Below are 22,057 nucleotides of genomic sequence, written 5' to 3' on the forward strand. Positions count from 1 at the left end.
AGGCAAATGAAAAATGGAAACAAAACATTTGCATCTCTTATCTATAAACAGAAAGGAAAAGGCCAGCTACCCAATAGAAAATTGGGCAAACACAATGAACAGGCAGTTCACAGACAGGGGAAAACATCATAAAGATGTTTGGTCTCATTCCTAATAGACAGATAAATTCAAACTATGCTGATTCTATCTTTCCTTAATAGACTTAAAAATCCAGGAGCTTAATTGCACCTTCTATTGGCAGGGCCATAAGGAAACTGGCACTCTCATTCACCATGGAAAGAGAGGAAACAGGGATAACCCTCGTGGAGGGCAATTTGACAACATTTGTCAAAATTACTGATGTATTTACCACTGATATAGTGATCAAACTCTGATTTATCTCAAAGTGTGAGATAATACAGCAATGTTCGTAATAGCAGAATATTGGGGAAAAACCAACTGCCCATCAATGAGGGAGTGAATGAGTAAATTATAATATTCTTATATACTGGACTATGCACCTATAAAAAAGAATGAGGAAGCTCTTTATATATTACTATGAAAGAACTCCAAGATATATTATGTGGAAAAACAAAAATAAAAATAAACAGGGTTTCTTTCTTTCTTTCTTTCTTCCTTCTTTCTTTCTTCTGTCCTTCCTTCCTTCCTTCCCTCCTTCCTTCCTTCCTTCTTTCTTTATTTTTGCAAAAAGGGGGGAAGTTCAAATCTATAAGAGTTGGTATATATGTAATGAAACACTGCAAAGAAACGTAAGAAACAAAAAATGGTGTTTTAAATACAATTTTTAGAAATAAATTTAACAAAAAAGTGTAAAACTTGTACACTGAAAACTACAAAACATTGTTGAAAGAAGAATTTCAAGACCTAAATAAATGGAGAGACAGCCTATGTTCATGGATTGAAAGACTTAATATTGTTAAGATGGCAATATTCCCCAAATTATTCTACAGATTCAATGAAATCCTAATAAAAATACCAACTGGCTTTTCCGCAGAATTTGACAGCTGATCCTAAAATCTTATGGAAATGCAAAGGACCCAGAAGAGCCAAAACAATCCTGAAAAAGAAAAACATAGCTGGGAGACTCACACTTTTCAATTTCAAAAACTTACTACAAAGCAATAGTAAATAAGACAGTGTGATACTGGCATAAAGGTAAGCATAGACCAATGGAATAGAATTGAGAGTCCACAAATAAAGCTTAGCATTTATGTTCAGTTGATAAGGGTACCAAGGCAATTCAATGGGAGAAAGGATAATCTTCTCAACAAATAGTGCTGAGACAACAGGATAGCCATGTGTAAGAGAACAAATTTCGACGCCTACCTCACACCACACACAAAAATTAACTCACAGTGGATCATAGATCTAAATGTAAGAGCTAAAACGACAAGCTTAGAAGAAAACAGGAGTGAATCTTCATTATTTGGGGTTAGGCAATGACACAAAATGCATAAATGACTATAGAGAAGATGAAGAGATTAAACTTCATGAAAATCAAACACATTTGGGTTTCACAAAATACCATCAAGAAAATAAAAGGGGGGGGTGCTTGGGTGGCTCAGTTGGTTAAGTGTCTGATTCTTGATTTGGGCTCAGGTAGTGATCTCACAGTTTGTGAAATCGAGCCTCACTTGGGATTCTCTCTCTCCCTCTCTCTCTGCCTCTCTCTCTCTCTCTCTCTCTCAAAATAAATGAAATAATTAAAAAAAAAAAAGAAAGAAAAGGACAGTCCACAGACATGGAGGAAACATTTGCAAATCATATATTTGTTAAGGGATCCAGAATATATAAAGAATGCTTACAACTGAACAATGAAGAAACATCTCAATTTAAAAATGGGTTAAGGAGTTAGACATTTTTCCAAAAATACATCTGAATCAGCACAGGAAAAGGTGCCCAACATCATTTGTCAATTAGGGAAATGCAAATCAACGCGACACTGAGATACCTACTAAGATAGTTATAATGAAAAGATGGAAAATGACAAGTGTTGGTGAGGATGTGGAGAATTTGAAGCAAGATGATCAGATGGTCATCTACTGTGGGAAACAATCTGGTAGTTTCTCAAAATGTTCAACACAGAATTGCCACAAGATGCTGCGATCGCACTTCCAAGAAAAATGAAAATATATGTCACCCCAAATACTTGAACACGAAAGTTCACGGCAGCATTATTCATAATAGCCAAACAGCAGCAACGGCCCAAATGTCCACCACACGACGAATGGATAAACAAAACGTGGCATATCCGTTAAACGGAATATAATTTGGCCATAAAGAGGAACAAAGTGCTGACATGTGCCACAACATGAATGAACCTTAAAAACATCATGCTAAGAAGAAGCAGCCAGTTGCAAAGCACCACATTCAATTTTTATAAAATGGCCCACGGTAGGCAAATTGGTAGAGACAGAAAGTTGCAAAACCACATTCAATTTTTATAAAATGGTCCAAATTAGGCAAATGGATAGAGACAGAAAGTAGATCAGTGGTAAGCCTAAGGCTGGGGGCGTGGAGGGACTGAGGGGTGGGGAGTGGTGAAAATGTTCTAAAATTAGATTATAGTGATGATTGCACAAGTCCGTAACTATAATAAATAACATTGACTTGTACACTTTAAATGGGTAAACTTTCAGGCATGTAAATTATATGTCAGTAAGGCTGTTTATTCCAGGGGAGGCAGGAACTGGGCAGATGGGGGACAGGGAGGGAAGAAGACTTCATATTATATACCTTTTTATACTGTCCGGGCTTGCAAAGCGTGACCACTACCTACTCAAAAAGCCAATTTTTTAAAAAGTTTACTTATTTATTTTGAGAGAGAGAGAGAGAGAGAGAGAGAGAGAGGAGGGGGGAAAGGCAGAGAGAGAGAATCCCAAGCAGGCTCTGTGCAGAGCTGAGAGCACAGAGCCCCACGCACGGCTTGAACTCACAAACCGTGAGATCATGACCTGAGCCGAAATCAAGAGTCGGCTGCTTAACCAACTGAGCCACCCAGGCGCCCCTCAACAAGCAAATTTAAAACGCCAAAGAATCACACAAAATTAAAAAGAGACCTCTGACCCTTCCCTCATTTGGGGACAGGAGAGGGAGGGTGCTAACCCACTGTGAAGGGATGGCTGGGTGGGCGTTGGGTTAGATTGGACAGGGCAGCCCTAGAGAGCTTCTAAATGGTCTGGAAGCCAGCAAGCTGTGGAGACTGATGGGGACATAGTTGGCAGATGGTTGACAACCAGCAGACCAGAGGGTGTCGTGGCTGCTCCCCACTCCCCAACCTCCACCTGGACCTACATAAAATCCCAGAACCATCATCCAGCCCCAAAGGAGGGCAGGAAAACCCCAGGACCGACACAGGCTGGGCAGAATAGAAGCCTGCGAAAGAAGTTGCACAGCCCTTCTCGGAACCTTTGCTTGTGACTCCTCAAGAGGGCTTCTGGAGGGTTCGAAGCCCTTGTGAGGTTTTGAGGGACATCTGGCGGGGCAGAGACTCTTCTTCATTGTGCAGCTGGGGAAACAGAGTCTGGAGAGGTGAAGGGCCCGTCCAAGGTCACACGGTGAGTCCGTGAACATGGGGAGCCAGAACCCCTGACTGCAGACCGGTACCGATTCTGCTGTGCCAGGCAGCCTCACTCAGCACTGGGTCACGGTTCTGACCAATTCTCAGCCCGTGGTCCTGGAGGCCCCGGCACTTTCACCCTGTGTCAAGGTGGGCGTCCTCACCTGTTCCGGCTGTCTCAGAAATTTTTTACATTTGAGCCCTTCTCTGGGGACCTGTCTGGGGACATGGTCACTGGATGCAAAAAGGAATCAGAGAAAAGATAGACTCCTTGCCTGACGTGTGGGGGACAGAGCAGCAGCGTGGGTCCCATCGTCTCCAGCAACCTATGCTTCCTGCTCTGTCACTTTGAACGAAGCTTTAAAACCCTGATAAAAATTCTACAGGGCATACGATCCAGGTTCTTCAATAAATAAACAGCAGGGGGAATAAATGAGACCAGATGGGAATTGCTCTAGATTAACACATACAATCAAAGGTAGAATGTGGTCTGTGCTCAGATCCTGATTTGAACAAACCGACTGGAAAAGACATTGATCAGACAGTTGGGAAACCTCAACCCTGATCGGCTATTTGGTCCTAGTACTAGGGGGTCAGAATTTTCAGAATTTTCAGAATTGGTCAGGCCGTGATGGTTAGTTTTCTGGGTGTTGTTTTCTGAAAAAGTTTTTAAGAGATGGCTGCTGAGGCATCCACACATCAAAGAATACAATGTTTGTTATTAGCTTTAAGATGATCCAGTGGGGCTGGAGGGGGAAAATGGCGGGCGTAGACGATCTAAGGCTGGCCATACGTTGATAATTGTTAAAGTCAGGGGATGGATGCAGAAGGTGCATACCTACCCCCCAGCCTCCCAGCTCCTCTCCCGGCGTGCAAGCTGCAAACCCCCAGAGCCCCCAGACTTGGGGTGGCCCCCAGACAAGCCCGAGCTTGTCCATCTGCCGTGGGTGCTACTCGCGCCGAACCCCACCGAACCCATGCGGGGCGCCCCTGGCCAAGCCCTCCTTGCCCCCACTGCCCCCCCACCCGGCCACCTCCCCGGCTACTCACACCACTCCGGGCCCGCCCGGGTCCGGCCACCTCGCCTGCTCCGGCCCAAGCCACTCATTACTCAGGACGTTTATTATTAGCCTTAGATTTGATTAGTGCCTGAGCTGCACTTCCTGGGTTTTCCCCCCAACCTGTAGGATGTAAATCAGCGGCACCCCCTCCCGCCCCTGCACCTGCGTGGTAGGAGCCGAGGCGGGTGGCCTGGGCGTGCTTCAGGAGTCCCCAACGGTGCTGTCTGCGGAGCCTCCCCTGCATGCTGCCTGGCAGGGCCCGCGGAGCAGGGGGGGCTGGTCTGGCCTTGAGATGAGGTATAGACTCTGGTATGACCCCCATCTGGCTCTGACCCCGCACTTGGACCTGGTTTCCTGCCCCCTGGCACACACCCCAGGCTGCACCCAGGACGAACCAGCTCTCCAGCCTCAGGCCCTTCCCCCTTCCTTGACGACCATTTCCTATTTCATTGCGGGGTCATCTCTTGTTTGGTCCTCAGGCTCCACTGAGGGGCCAACTCCTCCGGGAAGCCATCCCTGATTTCTCTGTGCTTCCTAAGCCCTATCCTTACCCGTATCAAAGCACTCAACAGGCTGACACTAGAGCAGGACAGCCTGGGTTTGAATCTCAGCCCGGCCACTTACCAGCAGGAAGCCTTGGAGACAATTCACTTAACTTCTCTGTGCCTCCATTTTCTCTCCTCCTAAGTGGGTATAACAACAGTTCCTGGCTCACGGGTTGTTGGGAGAATGGAAGGGGCACAGTTAAATTCTTAGGGCAAGTTCTCAGCATGTAGCAAGTTCTCAAGAAACAATATTGAGGATTAGCACCGTAGCCCTCATCACACTCTTGTGACTTGATTTCCATGGCTTCCCAACTCCCTCCATGGGATTAAGACTGGAGTGAGACAAATTTAGGAGCCCATGGCATCTAGGAAGGAAGTTTGAGGGATGGGAAGGAATCAGGCAGGTGGAGGGGAAGCAGGAGGGCATCCCAGGAAGCAGTTAGGACAGGAGCGAGGGCAGAAGGGAGGAAAGCGAAAGGCTGATTTGGATGAACCTGACCTGAGACAACAGCAGAGGACATACAAATGATTGGTAAGCCTAAAAAGTGCTCGGGCTCAAAAATCAGAGAAACACAACCTCAACAATGAAGAAGGAATTTTCATCCGTCAGGTTGGCAAAATCTGAAACTTTGATAATGCCGAGAACTAGAGGTGATCTAGGGAAATGTGACCTCACGCCCTGCTGGAGGGAGGGGGTTGGTACTACCATTTTGGAGGGCAATCTGCCAGGACCAATGAAAACGCACAGCCTACACCCAACCCACAACCCAGAAATTCTCCGCCATGTGCCGCAGGTGCACAGCGCTGGTCGCGGAAGCCTAGCTAATACTAGGGAGCATCTGGAAACAACATAAATGTCCAACCCACAGAGCATGGCCGGATAAAGTGAGGTTCACAGGTCGTAACCAGGGATATTATAATGGAGATATTCATAGATCTAGAGGAGACAGATCTGTAGGCAGTGATGTGGAGTGATGGTCAAGACAAATCACTGAGTGAAAAAAAAAAGGAGTTTGTAGCCTGATACCTACGGTAAGATACCTTTTTGTGAAGCAGAGTCATGAATCGCATTCTCCATGGCCCCCTACACATGGGGGCATGACGACGATGGTTGCCTCAGGGTAGAACAGGGTAGAACAAGAGGGGACGAGGTTTGGGGGTGATGGTCAAAGGTGACTTTAGTCCTATTTGTAACGCTTTAATTTTTACACAGAGAAGATACTTACGTATTACTTGTGTCAGTGAAAAGTAACAAAGCTGCGGGGTGGGGTTGGGAGCCAGAGACAGTCACAGACACTGTTGCCAGGAACTTTCTGCCTGTTGAAAGCCCAGAGTCAATGTTGGCTGCCCTCAGTGCGTCTCCTCCTTACCTTCTTACCCAGAGCTGGGGCTCTCACCGCCTCACAAAGCAGCTGGCTCCCGGGGGGTTAGTTCTGACCGTTAAAAAGCGGTCTCTGTCTATCGAGCAGACTGTGCCTTCCAGAAACAGACCCGCTAGACTGATTGCTATTTTCTGCAGCCACAACACATTGCCTTGCTCAATGAGATAGCACTTTGGAGTTAGAAAGCAGGCATGGGTTAGGCAGAAAATGAAAATCAAATACAATCCAATCTGATTTGTAGGGTGGCCAGGAACAGAACGGTAGAGTTTCCTAAAGTCTCATTGCTGATAGAAGCTGGTTAGCGCTGTCGCTCAAACACCTTTTACAGATAATGGATTTTATTTGCGTTCTATTTTCTTTCATCAGAAGTGTAATTTACATGAAGTGAAATGCATGAATTTTGAGTGTGCAGGTCAATGAATGCTTACTATATGCGTGCCCAGACAACGCTACCCAGATCAGGACTTTGGACATTTGGAGCCCCCCAGAAGGCCCCCTCACTGCCCCTTCGGGAAGTCATCCCACCACCGCAGAATAGCCATCATCCTGACTTCTGTCCCCATAGATTCATTTTGCTTGTTCCTGAACTTCGTATAAACAGGAACATATAGGGGAGGGGGAGGGGGGAAAAAGTTACATACAGGGGAGAGGGAGGGAGGCAAACCATAAGAGACTCTTAAATACTGAGAACAAACTGAGGGTTGATGGGGGATGGGGGAGAGGGGAAAATGGGTGACGGGCACTGAGGAGGACACTTGTTGGGATGAGCACTGGGTGTTGTATGGAAACCAATCTGACAATAAATTATGTTTAAAAAAAGTAAACAGGAACATACAGAGGGGATTATCCACAACTTTCTTCTGACTTCTTTTGGTTGGTGTCAGATTTTGTTAAGCCAGACAGAGCAAAGCTATGGGACATTTTTGGAAGGAGTTGTCCAACCTCCAAGGGCCTCATTTTCTCCTGATCTAATGGATGAATGTGAAGCTGAACAGCACAGACCAAAGCTCATGTGACCCCTCCCCACCAGTGCCACACAATTGTTAACAATTATTATTATTGCTGCCTCTGAGCTCAGATTTCACGACCCATGAAAATAGAGTCCCCTCCTCCCTGGGCTCCCTCAGAACAGGTGCTGGAGACTTCTGAGCCTCATTCTGAAACCAGCCCTCTCCGAGCTGTCTCCCGGGGCGGGCGGGGGATGCAAGATTCTAATTTTAAGCTCCACACTTAAGGGGACAGAAGAGTTCTGGAACCCAGGGTGAAGATCCCTTGTATACGTCCAGGTTTGGGAGCTGATTCATTCAAATATGTGGACCTAAACAGTTAAAATGAGCACACGGTAAAGAAAAAATCACACGGTGTGAAAGGGAATATAGTGACAAAAAAGAAACTTCTCTCATATCTAGATACTCTAGTCGGCCCTTTCCCTGCTTGGAGGCAGCAACTGTGACCAGATCTGGTTCACACAGGCTTCCGCAAAGCCCTGGCATTTACACACATGTATGTGTCGATGGATGATAGATTTCGCCTCAGCCCTCCCACCCAACATACATTTTTTTTTACACAATTGCTGGTCTATACAGATTAAACACACTGTAAACATGACCTTTTTTCACTTGATATATCCTATCAATCAATTCTTACCTTTTTAAACAAGCTCTTAAAATGCTCATTGGAAATAACAACAGTGAGCATTTATGTGGCACTTACCATGTTGCAGGCACTATTCTAAACCCTTTATATATATGTTCCTTTAACATATATTTTGTCTTTGTGTCTCATAGACTGGATTGAATTCCCTAAGTGGATTACTTGATCAGAGGAAAGGTTGTCACGTTGACTGATATTTTCCAATGAGACTGTTCCCCTCTACACGAGGGCGTTGGTGATATTTTGGACCTGAGAACGTTTTGCCCAAGCTAGGTGTTCTGGTCTCTCTGACGCAGCGAGGGTTTGTCTTATCCACAGCCTGCTGTCTGCCAACCCCCCTCCCCTGGTCCCTCTGAGGCCGTACTCTTGAACCTTCTCTGAGAGAGTCCTAGAGGTAAGACAAAAGCAAGAGTGTCCCAAAAAGGACATTTCTTAGAAATGCAGTGAAAGCCCTGATTTTCATGATTGCAATTTACATATACGACTCAGATGTGAATTTCCTGTATTGCTAATGTACCTATTCCCTCGATTTGTGCTAATTTCTCAGAAATGCTAAATACCTTTAGCAAAACCTGCTTCAAAGGAGCAAAGAGCAGTTTCTACAGGAAGAGCCCCAGCTTTGGTGGGAAGACTTAGTTTCTCTTTCCATTTAAAAAAATTTTCCCTCAAAATTTTTATGGTGAAAAATTCAAAACTCAGAGAAGAGGGAAAAGTAACGTAGAAGGGATACCCACAGACCGTCTTGCAAGGCTTAACCGGTGTTCACATGGGTGTCCTACTATCTACTTTCCCGTGGGGACATCTGAAAGCTTTGCAGACTGTGACATTCACTCCTCAATGCTTCAGCGGACATCTCCCAAGACGGGGACGTTCTCTCCCATAGACTTACCATTTCCACACCTAAGAAAATCAGCAGTAATTCAAGACACCACCCAATATCTAGTCCATATTCAAATTTCACCTGCTGTCCTACAAAGCCTTTTTTTGGCTGCCTCCATTTTTGTTTTTTGTTTTGTTGTTGTTTTTTTTTTTTTAAAGAAACCTCTACAGTGCCATTTATTTATTTATTTTATTTTTATTTATTTATTTTTTAAAGTTTATTCATTTGTTATTTCAGAGAGAGCACAAGTGGGAGATGGGCAGAGAGAGAGGGAGACATAGAATCAGAAGAAGGCTCCGGGCTCTGAGCTGTCAGCACAGAGCCCGACGTGGGGCTCGAACTCATGGACTGCGAGATCATGACCTGAACTGAAGTTGGATGCTTAACCAACTGAGCCACCCAGGCACCCCTATTTTTTTTTATTGTTTTTTTAATGTTTTATTTATTTTTGAGAGATGGAGACAGAGAGACAGAGTGCAATCGGGGGAGGCGGAGATAGAGAGGCAGACCCAGAATCCGAAGCAGGCTCCAGGCTCCGAGCTGTCAGCACAGAGCCCGATGCGGGGCTCGAACCCACAAACTGTGAGATCGTGACCCGAGCTGAAGACACTTAACTGTCTGAGCCACCCAGGCGCCCCTTGGCAGCCTCTTTTGAATCAAAATCCAGTCAAGGGTCAACTATGGGATTTGGCGGTTGTGTCTCTTTATAGCCAGTTTTGGGGTGTAGAACAGTCCCCTCCCTTTCGCTCTTTCTTCTTTCTTTCTTTTTTTAATCTTCTTTTCCTTTCATTTGTTTGTCTGGCATGGACTCAGCCTCTCTCTTATAGAACGTCCCACATGTGCCTCTCTGACTGCTTCCTCGGCTGTGGTTTAACAGGTTCCTCTATCCTGTGAGACTTCCTGGAAGCGGAATGCTAGGGCTGGGCACTCTCTAGGATGTGGGGGAGAAGCCCTCCCAGGGGGTGGCGTGTTCTTCCTATTGAATCTCATCGAATGGTACGTGGGGCCAACTGTCCCCCACGTGGCGAGGCCGGATTGGATCACCTGTTAAGGTGGCGACACGAAACACCCCCTGCAAAGGCCCCCTGCCCCCTCCACAATTAGTGTCCCCTGCAGGTGGCACTTTGGCACCTTCTACATCCTGGTCCCCAACCACCATTCGCTGAGGGTCGTCATCAGAAACAAGCCTAGCACTTAAAATACGGTGGCTCTCTAAAGTTATCATTCCTTCCACATTCCTTAGCCGGTGTTTTCTGTGACGGGCTTCCTTTTCATTTCTCTTGTTGAAAAGAATACACAGGACATAACCGTGAGTAAGATAACAAAACCCATATTTTCGCCACCCAGAGTTATGTGTGAGCCGGTTGGCATGTTCACTTCCAAATGTTTCTTTTAAGAAAGAAAACATCACGGCTCTGAAATCTCCCCGGCCCCCTCCCCCTCCCCCCACCCCTCCCCTCCCCCGATGGAACCATCGTAAGGAGGGCTTCATCTTCCGGGCTTCTTTTTATGCCTTTATGAGTATGCGTTTATCTGTGAATGATACAGTGTATGTCACTATTTATGGTATTCTGCGTAGGCCATTATGCATTTTCCTACTTTCTCCCGACATTGTGGAGATCGACTCATATTAATTCACACAGAGCTCGTTCCTTCCTTTTCACTGCTGCCTCGTATTCTCATTTAGTCTTCTGTCCCTGCCTTGTTGAGAAACATTTACGTTGTTTCCGATTCCTTGCTTTATGAATCGTGCCATCCTGGGCAGGCCTGTGCATGCTTCTTTGTGCAAACGTGAAAGTCTCTCTAGTGGGGACGTTCTCAAACAGGACCTCTGAATTGTGGGGCGTGCACCTTCCCGACTTTAGCAGCTGTTGCCAAACTGGCCACACTGAGATTGATTCCCACTGGCAGGGTATCCCTATCCCATCCCCGCAGCTCTGATCTACATAGGGCGGCCTCAGACTGTTTCATGTGGTATCAGATGTTCTGGCAATCTAATGGGTGCGCGTTGGCATCTTGTTGCTTTAATTTGCATTTCCTGATGGCCAGCAAGGCTGTGCACCGATGTTTATTGGCCGCTGGGCCACCTGAAGGCTTGCAGTTACTCACTGGGAAGGAAGGAACGTGACCAGAGGCAGGGGGCAAGGGGTGGGGGGCGGGGAGGGGGGGATGCACTACTATTCACTCTCGTGGAGACATCTGGTGCCTCTGAAGCCCACCCTAAGCCAGTGAGGTGCCATATCAGCTAACAGGTGGATATCACGGAGGGAATGCAATTATTCTCGATTCACAATGTCCCTGTATTTGTGTTAATAATACTTGTCACCGATTATTGGCTTACCATGCACAAGGCAATTTATAGATTTTATTTAATTCTCTCAGAAACCTATTTATTATTATTCCTATTTTACCGAAGAGGAGACTGAGGGTCAGGGAGGTACGGTGACTTGCCTAAGGTCATAGAGCTGGTAAGCGGGCTACCCGCAGCGCCCAAACCTTTCCCTCTGGACAGCATCGCCTCTCCATACTCCTCCCACATGCCCAGACGGTTCCCGGAGAGAAGAAAAGATGACTTCTTACCAAAAGAAGAAGTGGGGTTCTGGTTGTCCCGCCCCTCCCCTTGGCTATGAGCAGAGAAATTTTTTGTTAACCAAAAAGTGCAGCCTTGCAAATAGCTCCCAGCCCAGTGACTCGGGTCTCTGGATCAGGAGACAAACAGAGAAGGCAGCTTAAAGGACTTCTTTCCTCACCGCAGCTCAGGAAGGAGAGGTGAGTCAGTGATCTCTTAAATCTTTTACAGGTTTTGGATCGGTCGGAGCCGGAGTGGGTGGGCAATGGAGCTACGAGACTCAACAGGGGGGGACCTTTTGTCTCCTAAGTTTGGGAACAAGAGGAGTCTCTCCGCCTCTCCCTCCAAGCCCTCCCTTGTACATGTGATGTTGGGCAGAGATATTTACAGACTTCTCCACTGTCGTCCGGACTCCAGAAGAGAAGTAGTTCGTAGACGTCAGTTCCAGCCTGCCCATTTTATAGATGGGAAAGCTGAGGCATTGAAATCTCTAGGCTCTGGGCTGGTATGTGAGTTGTCCTCAGAGCCCAGCAAAATATTCAGCATGTCACATACGTCTCACAAAGATTTGTTGAGTGAATAAACGAATGGATGAGAAGGTTGGAAATTAAAAACGAACAAAGCTCTCGAGATTTTGGTTCCTTCGGCTTCTGCTGGGCGGTGACCAATTCAGGGAAGGAAAATCAGTGAACCGGGTCTTTCGTGAGAAGATGAGACTGGGCCCCATGGTGAGGCAGAGGTGACTCAGCGAGCACTCGCATCCACAGTCCACTGATTCGCAGACGTCCCGGGCCGGGGGGAGGCTAGAAGTACAAAGCCAGGCACGGAACCTGCACAAAGCCCCACACTATCTAGTCCCACTGCATCCCTGCTCTCCTTTCCCACCTCTCTCCCCTGCTCACTCCAGGAGACCAGCCAGACACATTCCCCACCTCAGGGCCTTTGCCCCTGCCGTTCTCCCTGCTGAGATGCTCAGCCATGACCAGCATTCTCAACCCGATCGCTTGCTGCCACGTTTATGTGGCTTATTTCCTTCTGAGCGCTCACATCTGCTTAGAGTGAGCTTGTTCACGTGCTTACTGGCAGATCATCCGCTTCCCCGGTGGACCGTAAGCTTCAGCAGGCCTTACGGCAGGCAGGGGCTTCATGTTGACATCACCGTGTCCCTGGTACCTGGAGCTGTGCCTGGCATGTGAAAGGCACCCAACAGACAGTTGCTGCATGAATGAGAGGGAGGAGGAGACTAGCTGCCGATTTCTGTGCTGAGGCCTCTGGCATCCCTTATTTGAACACAGTAGGAGATCAGCTGGAAAAGGGGCTTGGGCCCCACAGTGAAGGCAATGGTGTGTGTGTGCTGGGGGGAGGCATTAGGAGAATAATCAGTTAGTTGAACTACTACGATGTGCCAGGCACAAGCTTTATTTTAAATTGCTTCATCCTCAAAATAAGGCAGATGCCACCAAGACCCCCGTTTTACAGATAAGGGAGTCGAGGCTTAAAGAGACTGAGCATTTTCCCCATCGCCAAGAATGTGGCAGAGCTGAGGTTTCCTCGCATAGTATCTGACCCCGGAGCCCATGATCTTCCCAGTGGGTGCCGGATCAGCTGGGGTTACAAATGTTCATCAAGCTCCAAATATGAGCCTGAGCTCCTGCCTGACCCTGACGTTCTTCTGCCGGGGACCCCGGACCCTCTCAGAGAGGACATGTCGGACCAAAGGCAGAGTTGTTCACTCACTCAGTCCACAAGCATTAATTGAGCACCTACTGTGTGCAGGGGTGCTGGAGACATGGCAGTGTGAAGGTCAAAGTTCCTGCAGGGAAGCCCACAGTGCGTGCACCGTGAACTTGAAAAAGGCCTGCGGGGGTGGATTTGAGAAGTAGCAGACAAATGTTTACTGAACAGAAAAATGATTGAAATAATACGTTGGACTCCCTCAGTACCTGGCACAGAGAAAGTCCTCCAGATATATCTGAGTTGAACTGAATTGAATCGAATCAGATCAACGCTTGGGAAAAACAAAAAAACCAAACACAGTTTCTGGTGCAGCCTCACAGTCTCACGGGAAAATTCCCTCCAAGAAGAAAGAGGGTGAGTGTTAATCTCCCAGCGGTTAGAAACGCAAAACAATAAATGCAGATGGAATAAGGCAGATTAGCAAGCATCAGATTGCAGAAGCAGAATTTAAAAGTTTTGGGTGAAGGAGAAAAAAATACTTAAGACCGTTTGTGTTGCAGGATTTGAATTTAATCTCCTGCTACTATTCAAGGCTAATGTATTTTTCTCCTTTTTCCTGATTAAGTGGGAAATTGGCCCCAGTACAGGTGGTTAAACTAGGTCTTAGGCCCCCTCAACCACATGGCTGGGCTGGCCTAGTTGTTTCAGCTCTGGGTCTAAAGCGGCTAAGGACACAGGGACCCCAGGGTACAAATGGTGAGATCCTGCTTCCAGCTGCCTGCCTTGAACTGTCGACCAGGCACTTCAACTTGGATGTCTATGATAGCAGTAGTCATGAAGCTTTGAGGTGAGTACAAGTATGACCCCACTTTGGAAAGACGATAATGAGGCTCAGAGACAGCAAATCACCTACTCAGCGTAACATACCCCAAGCCACTCCCTCTCCCATTCTTGCCCATTTCAGTAAATGACCACCGTTTACTGAATGACTCAAACCACAAGTCTGGGGACGACCCTTGATTCTTTCCTTTCCTCACTCCCGGGTCTTTTCCATCACCAAGTGGTCTATTCTGTCTCCGAAATACAGAACCTCCTCCCCATGGCTGTTTCCCTCCCATCCTCACTGCCATCACTCTCGTACCCACCTCGCCTTCTGCTGGGCCCCTAACTCACCTGCTACCGCCCATTCTCCTCCAGCAGTTGCAAATGAACTTTTCAAAAGTAAATCAGATATTATATCAGGCCCTCCTTGAAATCTCTCTATTTAAAAAAAAAATTTTTTTTTTTAATGTCTATTTATTTCCGAGACAGAGACAGAGCATGAGTGGGGGAGGGGCAGAGAGAGAGGGAGACACAGAATCCGAAGCAGGCTCCAGGCTCTGAGCTGTCAGCACAGAGCCCGACGCGGGGCTCGAACTCACGGACCGCGAGATCATGACCTGAGACGAGGTCAGACGCTTAACTGACTCAGCCACACAGGCACCCCAAAATCTATTTTTTGTCTTCTCTACTTCTAAGATTTTTCTTCTTGTCTTAGATTCCCAGTGATATTATTGGGCTGTACTTAGGTGTGGTTTTCTTTGTATTTATCCTGCTAAGAGTTCATAGTCCCTCTCAAATCCATGGCTGGATGTCTTTTCATTCATTTGAAATATGCTTCGTCGTTATTTCTTACACCACCACCACTGTCCAGGACTTACTCTCTCCTCTTTTTCTGGGACTCCAATTACGCCTGTGTTAGGTCTTTTATACCATGTCCCGTATTTCATTTTTCTCCTTTTCTCTTTTTTTCTCTTCAGTCTCGATATTTTCCTGTGAGCTACCTTCCATTTTCTTCCATTTCCCTGCAGCCGCATCTAGTCAACTATTAAACTTATTTTTTGAGTTTTTAATTTCACTTACCCAGTTTTTCAGGTCCACAATTTCCACTTGATTCCCTTCCTTTCCTTTCTTTCCTCCATTTCTTCCTCCGTCCCTTCCTTTCCTTTCTTCCTTCCATTCCTCCCTCCCTCCATCCCTCCCTCCTTCCTTTCCTCTTGTTCCTCCCTTCCTTCCCTTCCGCCTTTCCTTTCCTTTCCTTTCCTTTCCTTCATTTGATTTTCTTCTATTATTTAAAAAAAATAATAGATTTTATTTTTTAAATTTTTTTTAACGTTTATTTTTGAGACAGAGAGAGACAGAACATGAACGGGGGAGGGGCAGAGAGAGAGGGAGACACAGAATCGGAAGCAGGCTCCAGGCTCTGAGCCGTCAGCCCAGAGCCCGACGCGGGGCTCGAACCCACGGACCGTGAGATCGTGACCTGAGCTGAAGTCGGACGCTTAACCGACTGAGCCACCCAGGCTCCCCTAGATTTTATTTTTTAAAGCAAGTTCAGCTTCACAACAAAATTGAGCAGACAGTACAGAAAGTTCACATATGCCCCTACTCCACTTCCCATATATACGTAGCCTCCTCACCATCAACACCACACATCAAAGTGGGACATTTGTTACAATTGTGAATTTACGTTGAAACGTCATCATCACTCAAGCCCAGTTTACGTTAGGGATCACCCTTGGTGATGTATATTCCATGGGATTTGAAAACTGTGTAATGGCATGTGTAGACTCTACTATCATACGGAATTGTTTTACTGCCCCCAAAGTCTTCTGTGCTCTGCCTGCTCATGCCTTCCGCCACTGTAACTCCTGGCAACCACGGATCCTTGTACTGTCTGCATAGTTTTGCCTTTCCCAGAATGTCATAAAGCTGTATCATACAGTCCATAGCCTTTTCAGATTGGCTTCCTCCAGTTATTAATACGCATTTAAGGTTCTTCTATATCTTTTCGTGGCTTAATAACCATTTCTTTTTAGTACTGAATAGTATTCCATTGTCTGGATGTACTACAGTTTATTTACCCATTCACCTCTGAAGGCTGCTTCCAAGATTTGGCAATTATGAGTAAAGTTGCCATAAATGTCCATGTGTAGGTTTTTAATGTTCTTATAAATTTCCAATTCACTTGGGTAAATACCAAGGATTGCAATTTCTGGATCACATGGCAAGAGTGTGTTTCATTTTATGATTCCGTTTTACAGAGTCCCATTCATTGCCCAAATTCTCATCTTGTCTTTTAACTCACTGAGCATTTAAAAAATTTTGTTAAATTTTTTTAATGTTTATTTATTTTTGAAAGAGACAGAGACAGAATGCGAGTGGGTTAGGGGCAGAGAGAGAGGGAGACACAGAATCCGAAGCAGGCTCCAGGTTCCGAGCTGTCAGCACAGAGCCCGACACGGGGCTCGAACCCAAGCACTGTGAGATCATGACCTGAGCCGAAGTTGGACGCTTGAGCCCACCCATGTGCGGCTTCACTGAACATTTAATTGCAGTTATTTTCAAAATCCATATTATAACTCCAATATCTAGATCCTCTTGCGTCTCTCTAGTGTGTGTGTGTGTGTGTGTGTGTGTGTGTGTATTCCCGATTTGCTGGCGAATCTTGTATTCTTGTAGGGCCGGGTGTTGAGTATGAAAAGTTACAGATAACTTGATGGCGCCTTCCTTTTTACTTTTGCTTTGGGCAGGGAGCTAAGCTGGGATCACCTTAGCTGGGCAGTCCCAGATCCCCTTAGTTGAGTCAGGAACTGATATGCCTCGAAGCTGGAATTCATTTCCTGTGAGGGCTTGTCTGTGTCCTTTTCATCTTTATTCTTAACACACAGCCCTTACGGATCCCGACTCAAACCTTTGGATGTTCAATAAACACTCTCTCCTTGGCAGGTTCTAAATTCTAAGTAAGCTTCATGAGTCTAAAAAAAGCTCTGCTCAACCTCTCAGCCTCTCAAACCTTGCTTTCAAGTCGGTAATCCCCTTGAGGGGAAAAGTGGTATCGACAGCCAGCCTCGCCTCCTCTCTGGGCATCCGTGCTCTCCCAGATCTTGGCCCCATACTCCCCACAATTTCTCACTGCCTTGATAGTTATCTGGTACCTTCCAATAGACAGGTTTTCCTTTTTAATTTTGTCCAGCTCTTCTAGGATTCTCAGCGGGAGGAATGGTCTGAAATAATCTAGTCTACCATTGCTGGAAGCTCCCTCATTATCTTGAGAGAAAAGTAAAAACTTCTTGTTCTGCTCACCAGACAATACCTGATTTCGATACTGCCCGGCCCTCTAGTTTCCTGTCATACCACTCTCTCCCATGCTTACTACACTATAGGGAGATGTGAGGCTCTTTTCCTGTAACTTAACTATGCCAAGCGTCTTTGTGCCCCAGGACCTTCGCACATGCTCTTCTCCATCTAGAATGCTGTTTCCTTTTCCTCATCCTCCAGGTCTCTGTTTAAATGTCACTTCCTTTGAGGAGCCTTTCCTGACCTTGCGCTCTGGCACCTTCGAGCGGTACATTCACACTTCTCTCCACCTGGCCTCTCATATATACCCCGTTCTTCCCTTCACACCCCTTATTGTAATTTCAAATTATATATTGATTTGTTATGGCCCATTTAGTATCCATCTTCTCACTAGCTGGAAGCCCTGTGAGGGCCGGGGCTGTCTTAGTCTGCCCTCCCCACAAGCACACCCCGAGAGGAAGATGAAGCACAAGTTGTTTGTTCGGGAATTGCAGGTAAGGGGTAGGGAAATGACACAAGGCAGGAAAAGCAACCAAGAAAGTATGTTATTATGCCAGCTGCCATGGTGGGCACCTGGCGCTCTATCCCAGAGGGCAAGTCTGGGAAATGGTGTAAAACTTGTGCCTGGGGAAGCGGGGGGGGGGGGGGGGGGGGGGGGGGGGGGGGCAGGATATTTACACACCAGTCCCTACCAGTCTTACTGGTTGAGGGCTGTTCCCGGGGCGTATCAATCCCCTGGCACTTCCTTCTTGCTCAGCAGCGAGCATGACAGCCTCCCGGGAGTCAGAACTATGGGCCCTGGCGGTTGGAAGTTGGGGTACAGGGAAGCAGAGAGGCCTGAGGGGGATCCGCCAGGGCCCTGAAAGGGTCACGTCTGTTTGGGGGACCATTTTATTCCCAGACCCTAACACGGAGCCTGGCACATGGTAGGAAGTCAATAAATACTTATTGAATAAGTGAACTTTTAGAACGCCGTGCAGGACTACGATTTAGCGCTTCGAATGGGCTCGCTTTGCTATTCAAGACAATTATCGAGAGTCTGCTGTTGGCCAGGCCCCGTGGAGAGTGGGAAGGGGCCTTCCAGAACAGGAATGTGATCAGAGGACGGCCCCCAGCAGCCTGGAGCCCGTCCGTCGTGAGGAACAAGACTGTGCCTCCTCTGAAGAGAAGGCTCGGTGACAGTCCTCACACGCCCCGGGTGCCATCCTGGGGGTCAGACTCTGTAGGCTCCATGGGGTGTGAAGGGCCTGGGGAGAGAGCGCCAGCGCAACTTTGAGGAGAACTCCTTCAGTCAGCACCATCCGAAGGCCGCCTCAGCCGAGGAGTGAGCTCCCCATCACTGCTACTCGACTGGCAATCCGGGTCTCTGTCCTCCGGGTGTCCACTGCCTGGCTGAGAGGACATCACTCTGCATAGAGTTGTATAAAGGTCTAAGCACAACAACGCGAGAGCAAAGTGCTAAACTCAACTCCCAGGTAGGAGAGCTCACGCTAGGGTGTCTGAGGCGGGAGGGGGCCGTTCCTTTTGATCTTTCTGTATGGTCTCACACAGAGCTGCGTTTCCAAGGGCTCTGCTTTGCACGGTGTTCGGGGCCTTGTTGTACGAGAGGCCCTTGTTGGGTTGCAGGGCACCTGAAACCTGTATTGAGATCCTGATAAGCCCGGGAAGAAACCGAAAGGAAGGCGGGGCTGTTTCTAAGAACCACACCTGGATCCCTGACATCTCTGTCCCACCATCTCCCTGCTGGGATGGTTAATTTTATGTGTCCACTCAGCCGAGCCACAGCGCCTGGATATTTGGTTAAATGCTAATTTAGATATCGCTGTGAAGGTATTTCTGGATGAGATTATCCGTGAAACATGTGGACTTTGAGTAAAGCAGATGACCCCCCCACACATACACACACACAAAGTGGGTGGGCCTCATCCAATCAGTTGAAGGCCTTAAGAGCAAAAGACTGAGTTTCCCTGAGGAAGAAGGAATTCTGCCTCCAGATGGCCTTCGGGCTTGTAACGGCAACATCTAGCTTTTTCCCTAGGTCTCCAGCCCGCCAGCCTGTGCTGCAGATCTTAGACTTGCCAGCCCCCAATTGCATGAGCCGATTCCTTAAAATAAGTCTCTCTCTTTATGTATATGCCTCCTGCTGGTTCTCTTCTTCCGGGGGACTCTGACTAACACACTTGGCCCGTGCTCAGCGTGTGATAACAGTGACAGCACATAAATCCACATGTGCAGCCAGGTTTCTCCTCTGGACTCGACTTGGGTCCCTGCTGGCCTCCTCCGTGCCTCCTCCTGCCTTCCGAAGGGGCATCTCCGACTTATCGCGGACCTACCTCTGTGGCCTTGCCCACCTTGCCATCCCCTGTCCTCGTAGTGGTCGTTCCCAGAACGATAATGACAATACAAACTGTCGCCTTTGTTCCATGTCACCCGTTTGTCCCGACTGTCCCGTATCTGTTCCAGAGTCCCATCCAGCCCCCCTCACGACGCACACCGTCTCCTCAGTCCCCTCCAACCTGCGACAGGTTCTCGGTCTTTCCTTGTCTTTCACGACCCGTACAGCTTTGAGGAGCACCACGGACGGCCCCGACAGGAAGGCTTTCGGAGCCTGCGGGGAACCTGGGCCTGTGTTTCCTGCCATCTGTCCCCGGGGACCCCTGCCTGGTCCCCATCCCAGTGGAGGAGCCCAGAGAGCTGTTGTTCGTGGGCACACCTATCTGTAGTGACCGCGTCAGAAATTGAAACGGAGAAGTTAAAGACCTACCTACTGATTTATTTTTTTTCATTCTTTTTTTTAAATTTAAGTTGATCACTCCAGGGAGGTAACATGCAGTGTTATACTAGTCTCAGGGGCACAATATGGTGATTCAACAGTCCCATACACGACCCTGTGCTCATCACAAGTGCCCTCCTTAATCCCATCCTCATCCCAACCCTGCTACCGACCCCAACCATCAGGTTGTCCCCTATAATTAACAGTCTGTTCCTAGGTTTGTCTCTCTCTCGGTTTTTTCTTCCCCTTTGCTGTGGGTTTTGTTTCTTAAACTCTACATAGGAGTGAAATTGTAGGGTACTTGCCTTTCCCTGACCGACTCCTCTCACTTAGCGTCATACTGTCTAGCTTCACCCACGACGTGTCAAGATAAGTAACATATTGTTACGAGGAAGTCAGTATGTATTGAAGGGGAATTAGCGAGACGAGCAGCCCTTGAACATTTTCCCCGAATCTCTTTAAAGTCTGGCTTACGACAAGGCGACCAGACCCCGGCCCCCGCCCCCGCAGCCGGCTGCGGTGCAAGTGTGGAAGAAAACCCACCTCACGCGGGTCTGTGACTGGCAAGGTGGGACCCGGCACGTCTCCCGGTAAGGCCTTGGGGTCCCACCGGGTCCCCAGGGCGCACTGTGGACTTGCTCGGGGGCCAGGAGCGGGCAGCGGAGGTGGGGCGAGCCTGCAGGCCCGAGTCCACAGAGCTCCCGGAGAGACTTTGCTGGGCACGTACCCAGGAGTGAGATTGCTGGCTCGTGGGAGGCGTAGGCACGGCCTTAGCGAATTCTGCCAAGTCACACGACTACTTTCCAAAGCGCTTGGACCTCTGACCTCCCTCCAGCTGTGCGGGAGGATTCCAGCAGCCGCTCAGGCCGGGCCGGACAGACCTGGGTCAAGTCGCACTCCGCCACCTGGTCGCTGGGACACCTTGGGCAGACTCCATACCTTCTCTGAGCCTCAGTTTTCTCATCTGCGAAATGGAATGACGGTGGTCCTTACCTCACAGGACCGTCGCGAGGACGGGGTGAGACGAAGCATGTTAAGCTCTTCACCCAGCGTGGACTACCACGAGTGACACAATTCTCCCTTCCTCAGAAATAAGGGAGAAGACGGCTTCATGGCCCAACGGGAAGGCTTCAGGGGGACCCAAGGTGGCAGTCGTCATCTGTCCCTGGAGGAGAAGCCCTGGATCTCTGTTTCCAGAAGCAACCCACCTCTGGGATCAGGATGGCTGCCAACTCCCCAGAGCTCGAACTCCTCCCCCACCGCGAGGACCTCCCCAAAGCGGGGGAGGGGCTGTGTGCGCGAGCCTCACACCCGGCCACCGTCTTCCCGGCCGCCCCTAACCCACCGGCACCCCTCTCCTCAGGGAAGGCCTGATGTCCCGCGTGGGGGCGAGGCCGGCATTTGGCTGTCCCTCCACACCGACTGTCTGCCCCAACCTCGGCCCCGTTAACAGGGCCATGGGACACCGTTTTCAACCACTTTGGGCTAAAGGAGCACACATTGCCCACTTTTGTGTGGCAGCTGCCACTCACCTCTGTGTCGCGACCACCTCCCACACCCGTGTCACCACCACCCACACCTGTGTCACCACCAAGTCCCACACCTGTGTCACCACCTCACCCACCTGTGTCACCACCACCTCCCACACCCATGTCACCACCTCCCACACCTGTGTCACCACCACCACTGACACCCGTGTCACCACCACCCACACCTGTGTCACCACCACCTCCCACACCCGTGTCACCACCACCTCCCACACCCGTGTCACCACCACCCACACCCGTGTCACCACCACCTCCCACACCTGTGTCACCACCACCACTGACACCTGTGTCA

General features: G+C 48.4%; 3 protein-coding genes across 16 annotated transcripts in view; 1 reads left to right on the forward strand and 2 right to left on the reverse strand.

The window, feature by feature from the left end:
- Positions 1-4,711, reverse strand: part of TNFRSF13B (TNF receptor superfamily member 13B) — a 35,939-nt gene extending 31,228 nt beyond the window's left edge. The window contains exon 1 of the mRNA XM_049638005.1: positions 4,610-4,711. Coding sequence (XP_049493962.1) covers positions 4,610-4,667 — 58 coding nt within the window. The 5' untranslated portion in view covers positions 4,668-4,711. The remainder of the gene's footprint in view (positions 1-4,609) is intronic.
- The window catches only part of MPRIP (myosin phosphatase Rho interacting protein), a 329,117-nt gene that overhangs the window by 95,548 nt on the left and 211,512 nt on the right, over positions 1-22,057 (forward strand). The gene's annotated exons all lie outside the window — the stretch shown is intronic.
- Positions 21,488-22,057, reverse strand: part of LOC125927554 (phage-like element PBSX protein XkdO) — a 1,698-nt gene continuing 1,128 nt past the window's right edge. For 7 of the 14 annotated variants that reach the window (XM_049638017.1, XM_049638024.1, XM_049638014.1 and 4 more), the window contains one exon: positions 21,488-22,049. In XM_049638017.1, the coding sequence (XP_049493974.1) occupies positions 21,747-22,049 (303 nt within the window). In that variant the 3' untranslated portion in view covers positions 21,488-21,746. The remainder of the gene's footprint in view (positions 22,050-22,057) is intronic. The other 7 variants (XM_049638019.1, XM_049638023.1, XM_049638022.1 and 4 more) reach the window with 3 other exon arrangements.

Source organism: Panthera uncia, chromosome E1, assembly GCF_023721935.1.
Source record: "Panthera uncia isolate 11264 chromosome E1, Puncia_PCG_1.0, whole genome shotgun sequence".
Lineage (NCBI taxonomy): Eukaryota > Metazoa > Chordata > Mammalia > Carnivora > Felidae > Panthera > Panthera uncia.